The sequence below is a fragment of the Loxodonta africana genome, chromosome 25 (genome assembly GCF_030014295.1).
Source record: "Loxodonta africana isolate mLoxAfr1 chromosome 25, mLoxAfr1.hap2, whole genome shotgun sequence".
In the NCBI taxonomy this organism is placed as follows: Eukaryota; Metazoa; Chordata; class Mammalia; order Proboscidea; family Elephantidae; genus Loxodonta; species Loxodonta africana.
This window is the reverse complement of record NC_087366.1, coordinates 50,558,169-50,578,836: the sequence shown is the minus strand read 5'-3', so window position 1 is coordinate 50,578,836 and position 20,668 is coordinate 50,558,169. Positions and strand designations below refer to the sequence as shown.

Genomic DNA, 20,668 nt, shown 5'->3' with positions numbered 1-20,668 from the left:
GATCTTGGTTCTCCTTCCCCCTCGTGAAGTTAGAGGCGGTCAGACACTGCCCCCAAACCGTTTTTACAGCAATAACTAAAACATACTGCGTATAGTATAAAATTGTTCAAAGTACTGTTCCAATATCTTTATGAAAATCAGATGTCAACGGCACTGGGTTTTTGTTTGTTTGGGTATCTGAAGAATTAAAATGAGAAGGCCTACAAAAACAATTTTTTTTTTTAATTTATTCAAAAGTTACTGAAAGTCCCTGTTTTGTACCCACATAATGCACAGTGCTTAGGGAAATGTGCTGTAGGTAAAAAGAGCATACATTTCATTTTTTGAGGAACAGCTTACGTTTGGAGCACCAAATAAGCTGGATGGTCAACAGATGCTATGAGTTCAAGAAGGGAGAGAGACATGGCCAGGAATAATGGCTCAAACAGGGAACTGAAACAAGGGTAGGACTGAGGTGAGAACAGGAGAAGACAGACAGAGCAAAGGAAATGAGACTAAAATTCCATAGGTACGTTCTGGTGTAAATTCACGGCGGGACCATGAAACAGCGCGGCTGGCCTGCTTTGCGTAGAGCTTTGCCCAGGGTTTTGAATGCAGGCCAAACAGCTGAACTCTCCTCTGTGCTCCTCAGGGTGCAGGCAAAGGTAAGGAGGAAGTTTAGGGAAAACGGATGACCGAGGAGGGACCAGACATTACAAGAAAAGGTAAAGTGAGACATCTGAGGAGCTGAGGAGGCACTGGGGAGAGAGGACACTTGTTCCTAGTGACACAAATAGGAGTTCTACAGTCCAAGGGACTCCTTTGAATTTAAAAATTCAATCTTAACAGATTTTTAAACATCATTTTAAAATATAGGTACTCTTCAGAATTTAACTGGTTCCTTGCTTTTAGAGTGCCTAAAAAGAGAAGTCTTTCATATTAAAAGTTAAAAAAAGCAGAAGAGCATTCAGAAACCTGAACTTTATTCTTTTTTAAAAAAACTTTTTATTATAGGCTTTAAGTCAAGGTTTACAAATCATGTCAGTCTCTCATACAAAACCTTATACACACCTGGCTCTATACTCCTAGTTGCTCGCCCCCTAATGAGACAGCACACTCCTTCTCCCCGCCCTGTATTTCCGTGTCCATTCAGCCACCTTCCGTCCCCCTCTGCCTTCTCATCTCCCCTCCAGACAGGAGATGCCCACATAGTCTCACGTGTCTACTTGATCCAAGAAGCTCACTCTGTAAACTTCATTCTTTAAAAAAGAACACAATAAATAGAATACACCAAATCCATAAATCCTCTAAGTGAATTATGGCAAACCTCAGAAGACGGCAATGAATTATTAATTAATCCCATTTTGCAGATAGGGAAATTGAGGTCTCAGAGTCAGTAAATAAAACAGCTTTAAAACCAGTGCTGATTCTATTAAACTTGACTACCTCCCCCCAAAATGAAAACACCTTAAGAAACTTCCATATCCAAAGGAACATAAAGTAATAAGAAGACATTCAGAGGGATTTCTCTTAAAGTAGAACAAAATAATAGACTACTAAAACAATATAAAATAACATTGGCAATCTGCCATTACTAAAAGGCATAAATACTAGAGGAAAGTTTAAAATCTTATTTCCAGATGACATTATTTAGGAAGGAATCAACCAAAATGGTATGAAATGGTCCCTGCCCTCATGCCACTCTGCACAGCCCTTGAAAACTGAGTAAAGCCTCCTCCCCCACTGAGCTATAAGCACGATGTGGGAATGGGTCATGTCTATGCACATCACTTATTTATCAGTGATTTTTGAAAATTTCTCTTATGGGGCCATTTTACTAACTTTAGAATCAGAAAGCAAGGAGAATCATGCAGGGCTGAGACCATGGTAAGGAGGAGTTTGGTCTTAATTTTAAGAGCAATGGGAAGCCATTAAAGTGTTTAGACATGAGGTTGAACTGGTCCAGTATGAATTTCAGAGCGCTCTCTTCCAGCTCAATTTTTTTTTTTTTCTCTCCAGCTGCTGCAGGGATAACAAAAGGAAGGGTGTAACAGACCAATATAATAGAGAATCCAGAAATAACAATATGTAAATATGAAATATAGGGCAAAGTAGGTACAAGGGTCCTAACCTGAATATTCATTGACAAGACTCCCAGAAGTTGCCACGTTGCCCGGTGAAGCAAAGTAATCCTAACACAAAAATAACCACTAATGAACTGACCATTTATAAAGTTAGTGCCCACTCAAACATTCCTTTCAAGGTAGAATTAGCCTTTACCTCTACCCTGCAAGTCTCTCGGTGACTCTCAGGTATTTCCGTTACAAGGCAACACAATCCAAATCACCAACAAACTGGAAGTGCAAATCTTTCACAACACGCAGGTCCTTATGAAGCTAATGAAAATGATTACAACTGTTTCCAACCACCAGCAAGGCCGCTGACAAAATGAAACCTGAGAGGGACACTGACTGGGAAAGGGCACCAGGGAGCTTTCTGGGGTGATGAGTTAAGCATGGTCTGCATCCTGAACTAACTGGTGGTTACACAGGTGTGTATTTATAGTAAAAATTCATCAAGGTGTAGGTACACTTATGATTTGTGTACTTTGCTATATGTAAATTATACCTTGGGGGGAGAAAGAGCACAGGAAGAGATGGTCCTTCTCCTTCCAAGAATTACTGGATCTGAATGTTAAGCCCGGAACTCCTATGGCCTACTTGCTACGAGTGTGAAGACAAAGCCAACACCAAAGATGGCAAAGTATCTGGGTGCTCAAAGACCTCAGTGAGCCACTGCCTAACGCGTGCCGAGAGCTCACCCTGCCTCTGGACTTCCAAACGCATGACACAGTACACTGTCTTAATGTCTACTTAAGCACTTTAAGTCTGTTTCTTACTTGCAGCTGAAAATACAATCGTTTAATAATTGCAGAAAACTAATAAGACATCAAAAGAAAATGAAGATCAAAGTGAGGTCCCTGGGAAAACTAAAACTTTGCCCTTGAAATTCTGGCAAAAATGACTCTCTTTATAATCATACTGGAAAAGCCCATCATAATGTGAGACGTACAGTTTCATGCTATCTCACAATTTTGTTAGAAAAATTATGCCAAAAAAAGAAGAAAACAACAACGCTTGATTCATTCTCCCATTCTAAGAATTTAACACATAATTGCAACAGTAACTTGAATGTTTTCATTATTTTGTTTCATTTATCAAGATTAAATCCAAAATAAAACCTTTTCTCCTTACTCCTGCTATGTACTATTATCCCCGAAACACTGTTCTTATTCTAGGTTAATTCACTCTACATGGCCTTGTTCCATGTACCAATTATTCTCAGAAAATAAATATCTCTATATGAGGAAATCATAAGGAAAAAGAAATCACTCCCCTATACATCAACATTTAGAAAATTCAAATACAGACCTCAGTTCATGTAAGTTAACCAATACAGAGAAGCCCTAGATTGTGCTGGTAAAAAGCATGGGTTCTGGAACCAGGTGACCTAGAACACAATGCCACATTCCACTGTTTACTAGCTAGGTGACCCTGGGGCAAGGCACTTAGCCCTCTGTGCCTCAGTTTCTCCATCTCTAAAATGGGAGTAGCAACAATTCCTAACTTATAAGGAATATTAAGTGAGTTAATACCTAAAATGCTTCAGGCAGTAAGTGCTCACTGTTAGTTATCACATTTCCAAAACTCTTAGGAAAACTGAGGAATGCCATCACTGGAGTTAAGCTAAGTGGTGAACGAAAAATTTTAAAACAGAAGATTAATGCTTTAAATACAAGCACACACATTTTAAATAAAATTAAGACACAGAAAAATGAGATGATGCATTCACAGTAAAAACAAGTTTAAAGTTAATTTGTAAAAATAACTTCAAATCTTTTAACAAATGCAACAAATAAGCCTAATAAATCTATAAGAGTATAAGCGAACAACTAGTGGACAAACCTCCAAAAGATCTGAGTACAGACAGTTCATTAGAGAAAATAATGAAAAGAAAATATCACCTTCACCAGTACTCACGAATGAAAGTTTTTAAAAGGTACCACATCAAACTAGAGACTAACGTGTTGCTGTACTTTAATAAAGGTGAAATAAAATCTGAATACATGGAGAGAGAAAAAAGAATGAAAAATTTAGTATTGTTTTTAAGAGGGTCAATTCTCTTCCCTACTCTATTAATCCATTAAATTAACATAATTCTAATTAAAACCCTAACAGGCTTGGGGGGTATAATTTTTCTTTTTTATATCAATTACTGAAGTGATTCTAATATATAATATTAGAATATATTAGACTAGAAAATAAAGTTTTGAAAAATAAGAAAATGAACAGTAATTTGCCTTATTAGACATTACTGTATAAAGGTTGAGTAATTAAAAGTGAGATACTAGCGTAGAATTATACAGATAAATAAAAATTAATGCATCCAGGAGCAAAAACTAAGTTATCTATGGGAATTTGGTGTATCATGAAACCAACATTCCAAATCAGTGGACAAATGACGCTGACAAATGACTAAATATTTGATATTTTGTTAGATGCTAACCTCCCATCTTACACCGACATAAATTTCAGGTGGATTAAATTTAAACATAAATGAAGTTATAAACCTAACAAAAGAAAATGTAGGTACACATATATGCACGTCATCTTAGGTTGGGGAAGGCATGAAGCCAAAGACAGAAACCGTAAAGGTCAAGGCTGCTCGGTCGGACATGAAATTTTTAAACTTCTATATGAAAATAAAGAGAATTAAAAGACAAGTGACAAACTTAAAATATAATGTGTGGTGCAGATTTTACATCATGACCCCTAATGAATCTCACCTCTTGGTAAATCCTTGATCGTCTCCTCCCATACTGCCTCTGGGCTTCACCATGTGACTTGCTTTACCCAAGGAGACATAAGCAAACAGGATGCACGCAGAAGTTTGGTAAGAGCTTCCAAACTGAGGTGCACTGGGGAACGCTCTCACGGTAGGCTACTATTACTCTGTGAAGAAACCTGGTCTAGTTTCCTTGAGGAAAGTGTGACCAGACGGAAACGAGAAAGACAGCGACTAAGAGAAACAAACACTCCAAGTGAACCCAGCCTCTCAGCCAACCTACCAAGTGCTGCAAATGTGTAAGTCCAGGTGAGACCAGCATAAGAGCTGACAAGCCCATCCCACAGAATTGCACGTAATAACAAACACTTGTTTTTAAATACATGTTTTACTAGGGTTTCAGGTGGTTTGTTATGCAGCAGTAGATAACCGATACTTCTGTGCTCCAAAGGTTAATATCCTTATTAAAAATATTACAAATTATCAGGGGAAAAAACTAAAAATCCTATTGGGAAAATAGACAAAAAGCACATGCGCAGACAATTCACGCAAAAAGAGATGTTCAACCCTATTAGCAATCAAAGACATACAAATTAAAACAATGAGATGACATCCTTTGTCTATCAGATTGGAAAAGATGAAAGAGGCTGATAATCTCCTGAGTTGGCCAGAATGTGCAGAAACCGCCAGAATGTTGGGAAGCTACTGTTGCTCCTTTGGTAATGAGTAACAAAAACTGATAAAATTTCCTTCGGTCTCATCATCTCAATTATTATTCACTCAAATATTTATTGCGCATTCTCAGAGACTTGTACTAGAACTAGGTATACAGAGCCAGATCCTTAATAATTCTAGTTTATTATTGATTTGGGATTTATTCTAAGAGCAATAAGATGCCACTAAAAGCTTTAGCAGGGAAATAACAATATTTAATTGTTATAAGATGGAACAGACTCGACGGCACCTAACAATAATTTCCAATTTTAAATCCTTCTGGCTGAGCAAAGAGAAATTGGGTCAAAAATGGAATTGAGGAGATCATAATGGTTCAGGTGAAAACAGCAGTGACCTCGACTTGAGTAGGGTAGTGTGGTTTGTGCTCAGCTACTAATCAAAAGGCTGGCGGTTCAAATCCATCCAGCAGTCCCAGGGAAGAAACGGCTGACAAATCTACTTCCATGAAGATAACAGCCAAGAAAATCCTATGGAGAGCTCAGTTCTATTTGGTAACACATGGGGTTCGCCACAATTCGGCATAGGTTTGGTTTTGGGGTCTTGAGTGGTATGAGCGAGATGGAGAGAAGCAAACGGAGACAGAACTGGTAATACTTGCTGATAGACCGGATATAGAAAAGTAAGAGAAAGGGAAGAATTAAATATTACTCCTTGATTTTACTTTTAGGAGTTTATCCTAAAATATAATCAGATACCTGCACAAAAACATATACCCAAAAGATATTTATAGCATTGTCTTTTATAACAAAAATAGTGGAAAAAAATCTAAAAGTTCATCCCTAAAAGATTAATTAAGCAGGTTTAGGTCATCTAAAGCAATGAGCTATGCAGTCACTTAAAATTATACACATCTGTAATTAGTGACAAGAATTATGTGGAAAAGGGCCAGCTGCAAAACATATAATACAATGTAGTATAATTCCACTTTCAAATAGTACAATCTCACTTTTATTTAAAATGTACTCATATAAAAAAAACCCAAACCTACTGCCGTCAAGTCGATTCCGACTCATAGCGACCCTACAGGACAGAGCAGAACTGCCCCACAGTTTCCAAGGAGCGCCTGGCGGATTCGAACTGCTGACCTCTTGGTTAGCAGCTGTAGCACTTAACCACTATGCCACCAAGGTTTCCATGTACTCATATACACTCAGCTTATTTGTGGTTGAGTATCCATTATAAAGAAAATTAGAAAATGATACATCAAAATATTGTATTTCTAGATGGTCTGGATTTGAGTTATTAACATTTGATACTTTCCATACCTTCTGAAATCTTTGTAAAATCTGTACTGCTTTATAATGGAAGGAAAAAAGCCATTTTTTAAAAAACAGTGACCAGACATTTACTAGGACATTAATTGGCTCCTTTTCCAAAAATAAAATACTGCAAATGCAATGATTAAAGAGACTACAAAGAAATAAAAATAACTTTTGAATGCAAAGTTGTGATTCATAAGTCTTAAAAAGTCAGTATTTCTACAGTCACAATTTTGCTTGCAATACTAATCTAAGATGCAATAAGAATTTGGGCAGAGGGGGGCATCTCAGGATTGCAGAACAAATCAGACACTCGAATGTAACCAATATCTCATTAATTATAAAACCTGCACTCTTTGGGGCACTCTAAACAAGCAATCTGGACTCCCTTGAGCTTTGCCCTGAAGAGGCTCTTTATTTTATTTCACTTGTGTTCTTGCATTCTTTATAAAGCCTCTCCTCTACCAAGTTGAAATATTTCACACAGATACCAAAAAGAACAGGAGTTTGAGCAAATTCAAAGCACAGTTAAAGGCAGTCATTCTGGCCTCATAGCACAAGTTGGTTACTGAGTCCTTTAAAGCATCGTCAAGGCTACTTCATTCCCCAAAGACAAACTTCCTCTGGTGTTTGAGATATATTATAAATAGGCCAAGAAAATCACTACCCAGATAAATCACCTTTCTGAAAATGCCAATGGATTTGCTTCATCACATTTCATTGGTGACCTTAACCACCCTTACCCCACTAATTAACAGCTAAGAAGGTTGACAGAAAGGAATAAAATTATGACAATGCTACCAGAGAGGTGGCCTCTCCCTCAGAACGGAGGTGTGGCTCCAAAATTCGTTCAGGCCTCTCGAAGGCACCGTGTCACCGTGTCACTTACGCACTCAACCTGCCTTGTTCCCTACGGAGAAAAGTTCAATGGTTTTGTCTTCAAGCTTTCCTCTTTAGAAAGTCTGAAGATGACAATATAATGTAATAAAAATGCCAGAAACAACAAATGTAAAGCAAAGGCACTAAGATTACAGTCACTGAAAACTCTATGGGGTACAGTTACACTTTGAAACACGGGGTCGCCATGAGTCAAAATCAACTGTATGGAAACAGGTTTGGTGTGGCGTGATATTATCTATTTCAGTAAATAAGTGAAAATAATAATCCAAGGATGGGAAGGGGTGATAAAATACAGGTTCTTCACTTTTGGGGGAGGTATGTGGGTTTTTTAAAAAAAACGTAATTCATATATCATTAAATTTACCATCTTAAAATGTAAAATTCAGTGGTTTTTAATATATTCACAAAATTGTGCAACCATCACCACTACCTAATTTCAGAATATTTTCATCACTCTGAAAAGAAACCCTATACCCGTATTAGCAGTCACTTCCCGTTCTCTGCTCATTTCCCTCCAGCCCCTGGCAACCAGCAAGCTACTTTCTGTCATTAACAATTTGTCTGTTCTGGAAATTTCATATAAACGGAATCATACAATATGTGGTCTTTTGTATCTGACTATAGAGCCTGCAATGGGGGCTTCCACATGACCTTTAGGTAATCGAAGGTGCAGACCATATAGTGGTATCATTATGATAAAAGCTCTTATACATGCTAGCGACAGAAAGTTGGTGCATTATGAGTTATGTATAGGCAGTACTCAGTATGAGGAAATTAAGAAGTTTAGTGATCCTTAACTTTTCAAGGGTCGCAAGGTTCATCCATTGTAGAATGTTATTGTTCCTTTTTATAGCCAAATAATATCCCATTGCATCAACATACCACATTTTGTGTATCTAATCACCAGCTGTGGGATATTTGAGTGATTTCTACTTTTTGAAAATGCTGATGGCACAGGGGTTAAGAATTCAGCTGCTAACCAAAGGGTTGGCAGTTCAAATCCACCAGGCACTCCTTGGAAACCTTGTGGGGCAGTTCTACTCTGTCCTATAGGGTCACTATGAGTTGGAAGCAATTCCACAGCAATGGTTATAGGTTCCACTTTTTGGCTATTATGAACAATGCTGCTATAGTCATTTGTACATACAAGTTGCTGCTTTAAGGTATGTTTTCATTTCTGTCTGGTATATACCCCAGAGTGAAACTGGTAACTATGTTTAACTTCCTGAGGAACAGCCAAACTGTTTTTCAAAATCGCTGCACCATTTTACATGGTTTTCCACATTCTTAACATAAACGTAAGAAAAGATATCGGACTAGAAGGGATTTACTCTTATCAAGCCCATTTTATGTGCCAAGTGTTATGCTAGGGTTTTATATAATTTCTGATTTAATTTTCCCAACAGCTTTATAATGCAGAAATTATCTCCACTTTACAGAAGAAATTCAAAGCTCATAAAATTTTTGTAACCTGCTCAAAAATCAATTTGTTATTAAATGTCAAAACTAGAATTCCAACCCAGAGTTGACTCCAAAGCTTGGACTCTACCCTATGCCATGCAATGTCTACACTTAGGTATATTCACCCGGTTGTTGCCAAAACTAAAAAACTCAGCTTGTTTGCCATCAAGTTGATTCCGACTCATAGCGACCCTATAGTGCTGTCATGTCAATTTCAACCCATAGAGACACCTTGTGATGGAATGAAACTGTCCCACAGGGTTTTCTAGGCAGCAATCTTTAAGGGAACAGATCGCCAGGCCTTTCTCCAGTGGAGTTGCTTCACATCAGAAAGGATTCTTCAGAAAAGGTGTATGTTAATTAAATTTATAAGAGCCAGAAGCTTTCCTATGTAAAGCCATTTCTAGAAAAGATAAAAGATCTTTTGCATAAATCAGCCCCACTACCAACTTTTCTTTAGTAAATGACTTCTACATAAATCCAGTTAACCAGTCGCCCTCGAGTTGATTCCAACTCACGGTGACCCCACGTGTATGCTCCATAGTTTTCAATGGCTGATTTTTCAGAAGTAATTCGCCAGCCCTTTCTCCTGAGGTGCCTCTGGGTTGACTCAAACTTCCAGCCTTTTGGTTAGCAGACGAACATGTTAAGTGTTTGCACCATCCATAGAGTTACTTAAAACAAAACCTACCTAAAATTCACCTGAGCTTATACAGATTCCACGACTCATCTGTCAGTCTGTCCCGCTGTGGAGGCTTGTGTGTTGCCGTGATGCTGGAAGCTACGCCACCGGTATCTCAAATACTAGCAGAGTCACCCATGGTGGATGTTTCAGCAGAGATACCACTAAGACAGACTGAGAAGTACCTGGTGATCTATTTCTGAAAAAACTGGCCAGTGAAAACCTTATGAATAGCAGCGGAACACTGTCGGAAACAGTGCTGGAAGATGAGCCCCTCAAGTTGGAAGGCACTCAAAATACGACTGCGAAAGAGCAGCCTCCTCAAAGTAGAGTATCGACCTTAATAACATGGATGGAGTCAACCTCTCGGGACCTTCACTGCTGATGTGGCGCAACTCAAAATGACAAGAATCAGCTGCAAACAGCCATCTGTTAGTGACTGAAATGAGGAATGTATGAAGTATGAATCAAGGAAAATTGGAAGTTGTCAAAAATGAAATGGAACACATAAACATCGATATCCTTGGCATCAGTAAGCTGAAATGGACTGGTAATGGCCATTCTGAATGGGAAAATCATATGGTCTACTACGCCGGGAATGGGAAATTGAAGAGAAATGGCATCGCATTCACCGTCAAAAAGAACATTTCAAGATTCATCCTGAGGTACAACACTGTCACTGACAGGATAATATCCATACACCTACAAGAAAGACTAGTTGATACAACTATTATTCAAATTTACACACCAACCACTAAGGTCAAAGATGAAGAAACTGAAGACTTTTTTCTGCAGTCTGAAATTAATCAATCAAGATGTGCTGATAATTACTGGTGACTGGAATGTGAAAGCTGGAAACAAAGAGGATTGGTAGTTTAAAAACACGGCCTTAGTGACAAACAACTCTGGGGATCACAAGATAATATTCTGCAAGACCAACAACTTATTCACTGCAAATACCTTTTCTCAACCACATAAACAGCAACTATACACATGGACTTTAAAGATGGAATACACCGGAATCAAATCGACTACATCTTTAGAAAGAGAAGACGGAGAAGCTCAGTATCATCAGTCAGAACAAGGCCAGACACCAACTGCAGAACACAATCATTTGCTCATACGTGTTTAAGTTAACGCTGAAAAGGATGAAAGAACGCCTAACCCAAGCCATGGTATTTTCAACAGCCTCATGTGCATGTGAAAGCTGGACAATCAATAAGGAAGACTGAAGAACTGACATCTTTGAATGATGGTATTGGCAAAGCATACTGAATATACCATGAACTGCCAGAAAGGCGAACAAATCTGTCTTGGGAGAAACATAGCCAGAACCCTCCTTAGAAGCAAGGATGGTTAAGACTTTGTCTCACGTACTTTGGTTGTTACCTGGTGAAAGACCATCCTGCTTGGTAAAGTAGCGGGTCAGCAAAAAAGAGGAAGACCGTCAACAAGGACTGACACAGTAGCTGCAACAATGGGCTCAAACAAAACAATTGTGAGGATGGCACAGGACCAAGAGGAGTTTCGTTCTGTTGTACGCAGCGTCACTATGAGTCAGAACCAACTCAATGACACCTAACAAGTTTAAGCTGAGGCAAAGAAAATTAAAACAAGTTCACAAGAACCAACGTACAACCTTGAGTAAATCCCACCTGAATTTAGACACCATCTCAAGAACAGATTTGACACACTGAACGCTAATGACCAAAGACATCATACATGAAGAAAGAAAAAGGTCACTAAAAAGTCAGGAAAGAAAGAAAAGACCAAAATAGATGTCAGAAGAGACTCTGAAACTTGCTCTTGAACACAGAGTACCTAAAGTGAAAGAAAGGATGAAGTAAAAAAAACTGAACAGAAGATTTCAAAGAATAGCTTGAGAAAACAAAGAAAAACAATGACATGTGCAAAGATTAGAAAACCAAAAGGAAAGAATATGCTCGGCGTTTCTCAAGCTGAAAGGGCTGAAGAAAAAAGTCAAGATTTGAGTGGGAATATTGAAGGATACTACAGGATTGCTGTCAGCTGGAACCAACTCAATGGCAATGAGTTTTCAACTCGACGGCTAAAGGTTTTTTTTTTTTTTTAAATGGGCAAAAATTGGATGCAGGAAGCTTCAAAAGAAGACAGAAGGAATACACAGGGTCACTGTACCAAAAAGGACTGGTCGACATTCAACCATTTCAGGAGACAGCATATGATGGACAACCCATGGTACCGAAGGAAAAGGTCCAAGCTGCACAGAAGGTGCTGGTGATAACCAAGGCTCCAGGTATTGACAGAATGTCAACCGAAATGTTTCAAAGAACGGATACAACACTAAAAGCACTCAAGTGGTCTATGCCAAGAAATCTGGAAGACAGCTACCTGGCCAACCAACTGGGAGAGATCTGTATTTGTGCCTATTTCAAAGAAAGGTAATCCAACAGAATGGGGAAATTATCAAACACTACCATTAATATAACATGCAAGTAAAATTATGCTGAAGATAATTCAAAAATGGTTGGAGCAATACATCAACAGGGAACTGCCGGAAATTCAAGCCAGAATGAGAAGAGGGCGTAGAATGAGGGACATCACTGCTGATGTCAGACGGATCTCGGCTGAAAGCAGAGTATACCAGAAAGATGTTTGCCTGTGTTTTATTGACCACGCAAAGGCATTCAACCGTGTGGATCATAACAAATTATGAATAACATCCAAAACACTTAACTGTGCTCATGAGGAACCTGTACATAGACCGAGAGGCAATTGTTCGAGCAGAACGAGGGGATGCTGCAGGAAAGGTGTGCTTCAGGACTCTATCCTTTCACCATGCTTACTCAACCTATATGCTGAGCAAATAATCTGAGAAACTGGACTATATGAAGAACGATATGCAGATGACACAATCTTGCTTGCTGAAAGTGAAGAGGACTTACTGATGAAGATCAAAGTCTATAGCCTTCCGTATGGATTACACCTCAACATAATGAAAACAAAAATCCTCACAATTGGCCCAATAAGCAACATCATGCTAAAGAGAGAAAAGACTGAAGTTGTCAAGGATTTCATTTTACTTGGATCCACAATCAACACCCATGGAAGGAGCAGTCAAGAAATCAAATGACGCATTTTACTGGGCAAATCTGCTGCAAGAGACCTCTTTAAAGTGTTAAAATGCAAAGATGTCACTTTGAGGACTAAGGTGTGCCTGACCCAAGCCATGGTATTTTCAGTTGCCTCATATGCATGTGAAAGCTGGACAATGAATAAGGAAGACCAAAGAAAAATTGACACCTTTGAATTATGGTGTTGGTGAAGAATACTGAATATACCACAAACTCCCAGATGAATGAACAAATCTGTCTTGGAAGAAGTACAGCCAGAATGCTCCTTAGAAGCACGGATGGCAAGACGTCACCTCAATACTTGGGACATGTTATAAGGAGGGACCATTCTCTGAAGAAACGCATCATGCTTGGTAAAGTAGAGCGTCAGGGAAGAACAGCAAGACCCTCGATGAGATGGACTGACACAGTGGCAGCAACAATGACTTAAGCATAGCAAGGATTGTGAGGACGGTGCAGGACTCGGCAGTGTTTTGTTCTGTTGTACGTAGGGTCGCTATGAGTTGGAAACAACTCGACAGCACCTAACGACAACATATATAGATTAGCTTCTTCCATCAAAGATACATGAACTGACAAAAAAATCTGGCTATGTTTCTTCATGAATATCTCAAACCACTCATTTACTGGTACTTTAAGCAGTGTTCAGAATCAAAACAAAGCTGGCATTAAATGGAATCAAGATAAGCTAAACCAATAGAGTCGCATAAACTTGTTGCTCAAAAACATTTATGCACCCTAGGATTAAAGATACAAAAAAACAGAATGACAGCTTATCTATTAATTAAGGATTTAATGAAAAAGTCAAGGAAACATGATATCCTCGAAAGGGCTTTGGGTTTGGAGTTAGAGAAACGTGGGGTCTGACACCCTGGTCACTTCTCAGCTTGGCAAAGGACGAAGAAACAAACTCTATACCTACTCTTGGTTAGGATGCTAGCTTTGGTTTGCCTTTTTTTTTTTTTTTAATTAAATACCATTTAACATTTACTACATGCAATATACTATATTACCCCCTACAGTACCCAGCACAGCTTCTAGAATATTACAGGTGCTCCAAAAATGGTGGCTGCTATTGTTAGTGACTAGATTCTGGAAAAGAACACCAGAGTCAAAGACAAATATCTATATGGACAACCACTATTTGCCAACCTGGCACAACGGTTAAGAGCTTGGCTGCTAACCAAAAGGTCAGCAGTTTGAATCCACCACCTGCTCCCTGGAAACCCTATGGGCAGTTCTGCTCTGTTCTACAGGGTTGCTATGAGTCGGAATCGACTCAATGGCAACGGATTTGGTTTTTTTGGGGGGTGGGGGTGCTGGTACCAGAGCCCTGGTGGTGCAGTAGTTAGGAACTTGGCTGCTAACTGAAAGGCTGGCAGTTTGAATCCACCAGCCGCTCCTCTGAAACCCTATGGTACAGTTCTAGTCTGTCCTATAGGGTTCCTATGAATCAGATTCAACTCGACAGCAACGGGTTTCGCTTTGCTTTGTGCTGGTACCATGAGTATAAAAATGCAGTTCCTGCCCTCAAGGAGCTTACAACGAACACGGACAGACGGACACAGAAAACTACACAATTAGTAGATGCAAAAGTTTTGCAGAGTGTATAGGGACACAGAAGAATACTGGTCTTTTCAGACCCCAATGGTCTGAAAAGGAATCAGTCCCTTTCCTGCTTTCTATTCCAGAAAATTGTATACACCCTGAATTGAAGAAGCAGCCATGGAGGTATGTATGCCTCAGTTCAGATTCTTTAACTTTTGTTATTATTGTTGTTGTTAGCTGCCATCAGAGTCAGCCCCCAGCTCAGAGCAACCCCACGCACAAAGAATGAAATGCTGCCTGGTCTTGCACCATCCCCATGGTCGGCTATGTATCAACCATTGTGATCCACTGGGTTTTCACTGGCTGATTTTCAGAAGTAGATCACCAGGCAATTCTTCCTAGTCTGTCTTAGCCTGGAAGCTCTGCTGAGACCTGTTTAGCACCAAAGCAACATGAAAACCACCATCCAGAAACAACTGGGGCTGCACATGAGGTGCATGGCTGAAAACTAAAACTCCCACAAGAAAGCGAGAATTCTACCACTGAACCACCAATGTTACTTCCACCCAATTCCATCCATCAATTTCAAAGAAGGGGGACAGAAAGGAAAAGGCAAAGGGAACTTTAAGTTGGCAGAAGAAGATTCCAAAAATGAATCACATTTTTCAAGTCCTTCTTACAGTCATGGTGAAGACTGGGTGTTTTACAAGTTATACAATCACTTCATATTTAAACTGTGTTTAGGATAAGTTACCAAAAACACCAGTCCAGTATGTAATTTCTTCTATGCAAGTCAAATGGGAAATGCTTGATTATTTTGCTTATTCCAATAGGGTTAACTCAGTATCAAAAACCCTGAGTACAATATAAACGTCAGTAAATTTTCTGTTAGTCCATACTCAAGATTTATCCACTTAATACTTCCTAAACAACCACCATATCCAGATACAAGGTACTGACACATACAAAAAAATGAAGATTTGGCTCCTGTTCCTAAGATAAATCTCTGGGGAAGTCACACATTCAACAATTACAACAGGTATAAGTGAAGACCCATGGGAACAGAAGGCTACCATTTGTATCTTTGCATGGGTATCTCACTTGACACTTTAACACAACAACCTTGTTAAATAATAGGATTATTTCCATTTTTACCAGTTTGCTCAGTTAACAACCAGTCGGCCTATAAAACCTGGATCTTCTGACCCTTCACTGTTATCACACTTCAAAATGTGTATCATTACCACAAATGAAAGTTAACAAAACCACTCACAGTAAGTTTTTCAAGAGTCTAAATATACCTGTAGGAAGGAGCTTTAAAGACTGCTTTCCTCTTCTAAAAATAAGGCTGGACTAGATCATGACGGCTAATTAGTAGCATTTCTGGAAACACCCTCCGATACCACTCTCTGAGATCCATGTCCCGACAAAACATTACTAATTAGTCATGACACTCTTTCACACCAAGCCCAGAAATCAGACATTGGTCCTCATCAAGATGGTGGCTACTACCAATTGGAGTAGGTAAGCAAAATGTAAACTATTTGCCATCCTTGAACTAGAGAGGGCCCAGAAAGGTGAAGCAAATTGCCCAAAAGTTTTACACAGCTAGTCTAAAACAAAACTAGGCCTAGAAACAAGAGGATTAACACAACTACAATGCTTACAAGATTACGAAGCACTTTCTCTTCTATTATCATTTGACTCTCACTGTCGCTATGAGTCGGAATTGACTCGAATGACAACAGGTTCGGTTCGGTTACTCAGTAACGGAGGAACACTGGTAACACAGTGGTCAAGTGCTCAGCTGCTAACCAAAAGGTCAGCCGTTCCAACCCACCAGTGGTCCACAAGACAAAGACGTGGTAATCTGCTTCACTAACAATTACAGCCTTGGAAACCCTATGGGGCAATTCTACTCTGTCCTACAGGATCACTGAGTCCGAATCAACTTGGCAGTGGCTTTGGTTTTTGGTTGGACCCAGTAAATAATTATCCCTATTTTTACATACTTAAAAAAAAAAAAAAAAAAACCCTGGATCCCTGAAATAATGGGATTAGCTCAAGGTCATCCAACCTGTAGGTGGCTTGTTATTACGCTTTTTTACATGAGGGAACAGAGCCTTAGCAAAGTCATAGCAGGGAGCGGAAGCCTGGATCATTTGATATAGTCCCAAGTATGTCAATCCAGAATCTCCAGAGCCGTTCTTAGCCACTAGGCTACATCCAACTATTGCAGATCAGACAAACTCCTCTTTAAAAAAAATTTAAAAATCTTGAGTAATTAACCAACTAATAAAAAATGCATTCACATGTGGGAATGAAAAAACACTAAACAGACAGCAAGTGGTAACTTTGAAGGGTAAGACAGTACTCCAAGATCTAAAAAATGCACTCACTTTAAAGGCATACACAATATTAATTTTACATATATTAACCTACCTCAATCACAAAACAGCTTATACTTCTGAAATGTTACATAAATGAAAAACAAAAATAGAACTAAAAAGTTGGATATGACACTAAGAGCAGTTTTTTGGGGGGAGGATCTCTGCTGCCAATGATTTGAATAAGAAGAATTTTTATTTTTTATTCTTATCTTGAAGCAAGGAATTAACGATTCCATATACACGTGTAAAATGCCTTTATGACTGTTTCAGGAATGTATTGTTCAGTTCACTCCTGTAGAAAAACTACGTCATTCTACCAGTGACTATGCTATTAATATTAAAGTCATCTGAGAGATCTTAACACACACACACTTAAACCGCAAAATACTTACCATGTTTTCTTCAGAATTCTGACCAGCCTAAGTAGAAATTCCTGCCCAGACATGGCTATTTCTGGATGGCCTATCTCTTAATATAACTAAAAAAGGCTTAATTTAGTAGGCTAACGTTTATGTCCTATAGTCCTTGAAAGTATCATAGAGACAGAGTCAAATATTAATACAATCTGAAAAGCCCCTTTTTTTAAGCACGAAAATACCCCAAAAGCTTTTGCCACCAGCTCAAGAATATTTTACCCACATCATCACCAGACCAACCTAGTTTTACAGGTATGTGAGCGAATGTGTATACACCCAAATTGCACAAACCACCTACCAAATAATCCAATGCCTTCCAAAGTGAAAAGCTGATCCTCTTTTCTGCTCTTAAATTATTCAAAATGAGCCTACAAAGAATTACTGGAGGCTGCTTGAACAAACTTTTCAGACTTGTGTGCCACCTTCCATACTTATGCTACAGGAAAGCATCAGTGAGTCCTCCTCCCTCTCTACACTCAAAACTGAGGAAAAGAGCTGAAAACGGAGAAGTTATTTTTTTTTACTAGAAAAGGAACTCTTAAATGCAGACATCATTTACCAGTGACAGACTGACAACTATACACGATAGTGATTAAACTTCACTGAATACCCAAAACTTTACCTTTTGTATTTTGTTCACAACCTCTGAATTAGACATTTTTAGTTAAAATACCCCCACTTTCACTATTATACATTTCTTAATGTTAAAGTTAATTTACCCAACGTTTGGAAAACACAGATAACTTCTGGCTACAAGATTTTTACAGCATTAATTCTCTAAAGACATCAACAATACATAAACCTCACTGAGGCTGAGCCGATTCTGACTCATAGCAACCCTATAGGACAGAGTAGAACTGCCCCATAGGGGTCCCGAGGGAGGAGCGCTGGTGGATTCAAACTGCCGACCTTTTGGTTAGCAGCCCAGCTCTTAACCACTACGCCCAAACGGCAACGATACATATGCATAGTAAGAAATAATACTAAATTTTATAATAGTTCCTGAGTTTTCAGGGACATCAGTAACTTGATAAACACCATGTTCAAACACATGACTCAAGTTTTTCAAACCGCAGTTTATAAAGACTATGTTTTTTGGAATCGACTCAATGTCAACCTGTATGCCATAATTTTAAACTGATCCGTTACATCTGAAAATCTGTGTGAGATGCCCAAGAAAAAGCGTTCACTTAGAGACACAGCATTAAACAAAAATTTTAAGGCTATCGTAAATAGAGCTCTGTAACTTGGAATGAGAGAAAAAGAATAATTCAAACTCACAGTAAGCTGAACTGAAAACGCAACGCAGACATATCACAAAAATATATATTAAAATGCGAAATGGTAAGTGGTCAACCTTGATAGAAAAAACATGAAAACTAAAAGTTTAAAACAAATTTCTTTAATTGAGAAAGAATTTCGATGACATGACATTTTCTTGCCAAAGCAAAGGAATCTGTAGATTGTATCATTCAAATCTCATTGTATTACGTTATAAAAGTCTTCGCAATGGTTGGCCATTAATCTTTAACACAAAGGAGATTCAAATCCCAGAGAGAAATGGAGGAATTTTCTTTACCCACAATTGTTTAACCTAAAAGGGAGGGCCTATAAGGATGATAACGCAGAATGGATGAGCATTCGGTCTACCAAGTCCCACTTCTCACCAAGTCTTGCACCAATCCGAAAAGAGAAGGTTATGGACACAAAACAGGCTTAGGGAAGGCTGGAAAAAAATCTCCAATGAAAGATACATCACATCATGCTTTATTCTCTTACACAATTGGAGAAACAAAAAAGAAAAAAAAAACACACCATATGTTTCATTGTTGCAATTAAAAATAATTTTACGACGGTACATTCAATTCCTTGGGGCGGAAAAAAAATGTAGCTTCTGTTTTATTGATTACACAGAGAAAAGGGGAAAAGCAGCTGCTGCAATGCAACACAGAATGCTACAGAGGAAGGGGGACAAGGTTTTCCAAACAAATCCCGCCCCCCCTTCGTCTACGCACCCCAAACAACTTTGTCCTATCTTTTACTGCCCTCTCAAAAAAAAAAACAAATTTAAAGCTGATCAATTATCTACCTTCCCCCACCACCGTGAAATTTCACCTTTGATGGCTCCTTTACGTACCCCGACCAAAGCACTTTACTACCCGCAGGGATTTCAGATCTTTCAAACTTTTCTTCCTTTTTTAATTAAACCTGAGAGTGTTGTAACGAAAAGAGGATGAAATTTTAACAGATATCCCGGAAAAATACCTGTTTCCCAGCAACATGCACGCTTCGATTCTCGAACCCCTCCCCATCTCCCAGGTTTTGCTTGCAAAGGCTGGGGGAGGGAGCCGGGAGCAAATTAAATTCAGGAAGGGAAATCCTGGGGGAAAGACGAGGACGTGAGGAACAGAGGAGGACGGGGTCGGGGGGCGAGGCCCCCAAACAAGAGGAGGCTGAGGAGGCTTAGAAGAAAGAAAAAGAAATAAGAAGGGACAAAAGGGGGAGGGGAAGGCGAGACCGGAGACCGGGGGAGACGCGCCGCGCCGCGCCGGGAGACGAAGGCGGGGTCCGGGGAAGCGGGGTCGCGGCTCCCGCGGCACAATGGCCCGCCGGCCCCCGCCCCGCGCGCCCCTCACCTCATGGTGCCGGCGGCGCCCAGGCTTCCCCAGCAGCCGGGAGACGCGGCAGGCGCCGAGCCGAGGGGGTCTCGCCTCCAGGGGCGGGGACGCAGCTCCGAGACGGGAGACGAGCGGCCGGTTCCTCCTTCGGGCGGCGAGGGCGCTACACCATCTCCTCGCACAAAGCCGAGGCGCCGGCCGCGAGTGCGCGAGAAGAGGGCGAAAGAAAGGCTGGGGAGGGGGCGGAGAGCCGACGCGCGCAGAGGGTCCCCGGCGGCCGCCGCCTCCCACCGCCTCCTCCGCCTGGGCCGCCTCCTCCCGGAGCTTCCTCGGCCGCCCGCGGAGGGGTGCCCGCCCGGGCCGCGCGCCCGGCCGCCGCGCCACAGGCCCGCGCTCCCCGCCGCCGCGCAGCCCGCGCCCGCCGCCCCGCCGCCGAGGCCGTGTGCAAGCGGCAGCTGCAGCGCCGCGGGAGGAGAGTCGGCAGCGCCGCGCCGAGCCGGGAGGGGGCGGGGCGCGCGGCCGAGGAGCACGCAGGCGCCGCCCTCCTCCCCTCCTTCCCCCGGGCGAGGGGGCGGCGCGGGGGCGGGGGGCGGGAGCCGGGGGCGGGCGCGCGCCGGGGTGCCGGGCCCCCGGCGGACTGCGGAGAGCGGGCGGGGCGGCCGCGGGCCCCGGGACGTGGAGCCAGCGAGGGCTCTTTGTTGCCTCCCGCCCCGCCCCTCCGG

At 40.7% G+C, this 20,668-nt stretch overlaps 1 protein-coding gene across 7 annotated transcripts in view; it reads right to left on the bottom strand.

Annotated features, from left to right (window-relative positions):
- ENAH (ENAH actin regulator) overlaps positions 1-20,269 on the bottom strand; it is a 173,403-nt gene extending 153,134 nt beyond the window's left edge. For all 7 annotated transcript variants that reach the window (XM_064276829.1, XM_064276821.1, XM_064276823.1 and 4 more), the window contains exon 1: positions 19,965-20,269. In XM_064276829.1, the coding sequence (XP_064132899.1) occupies positions 19,965-19,969 (5 nt within the window). In that variant the 5' untranslated portion in view covers positions 19,970-20,269. The remainder of the gene's footprint in view (positions 1-19,964) is intronic.
- Between the last annotated feature and the right edge of the window lie 399 nt (positions 20,270-20,668).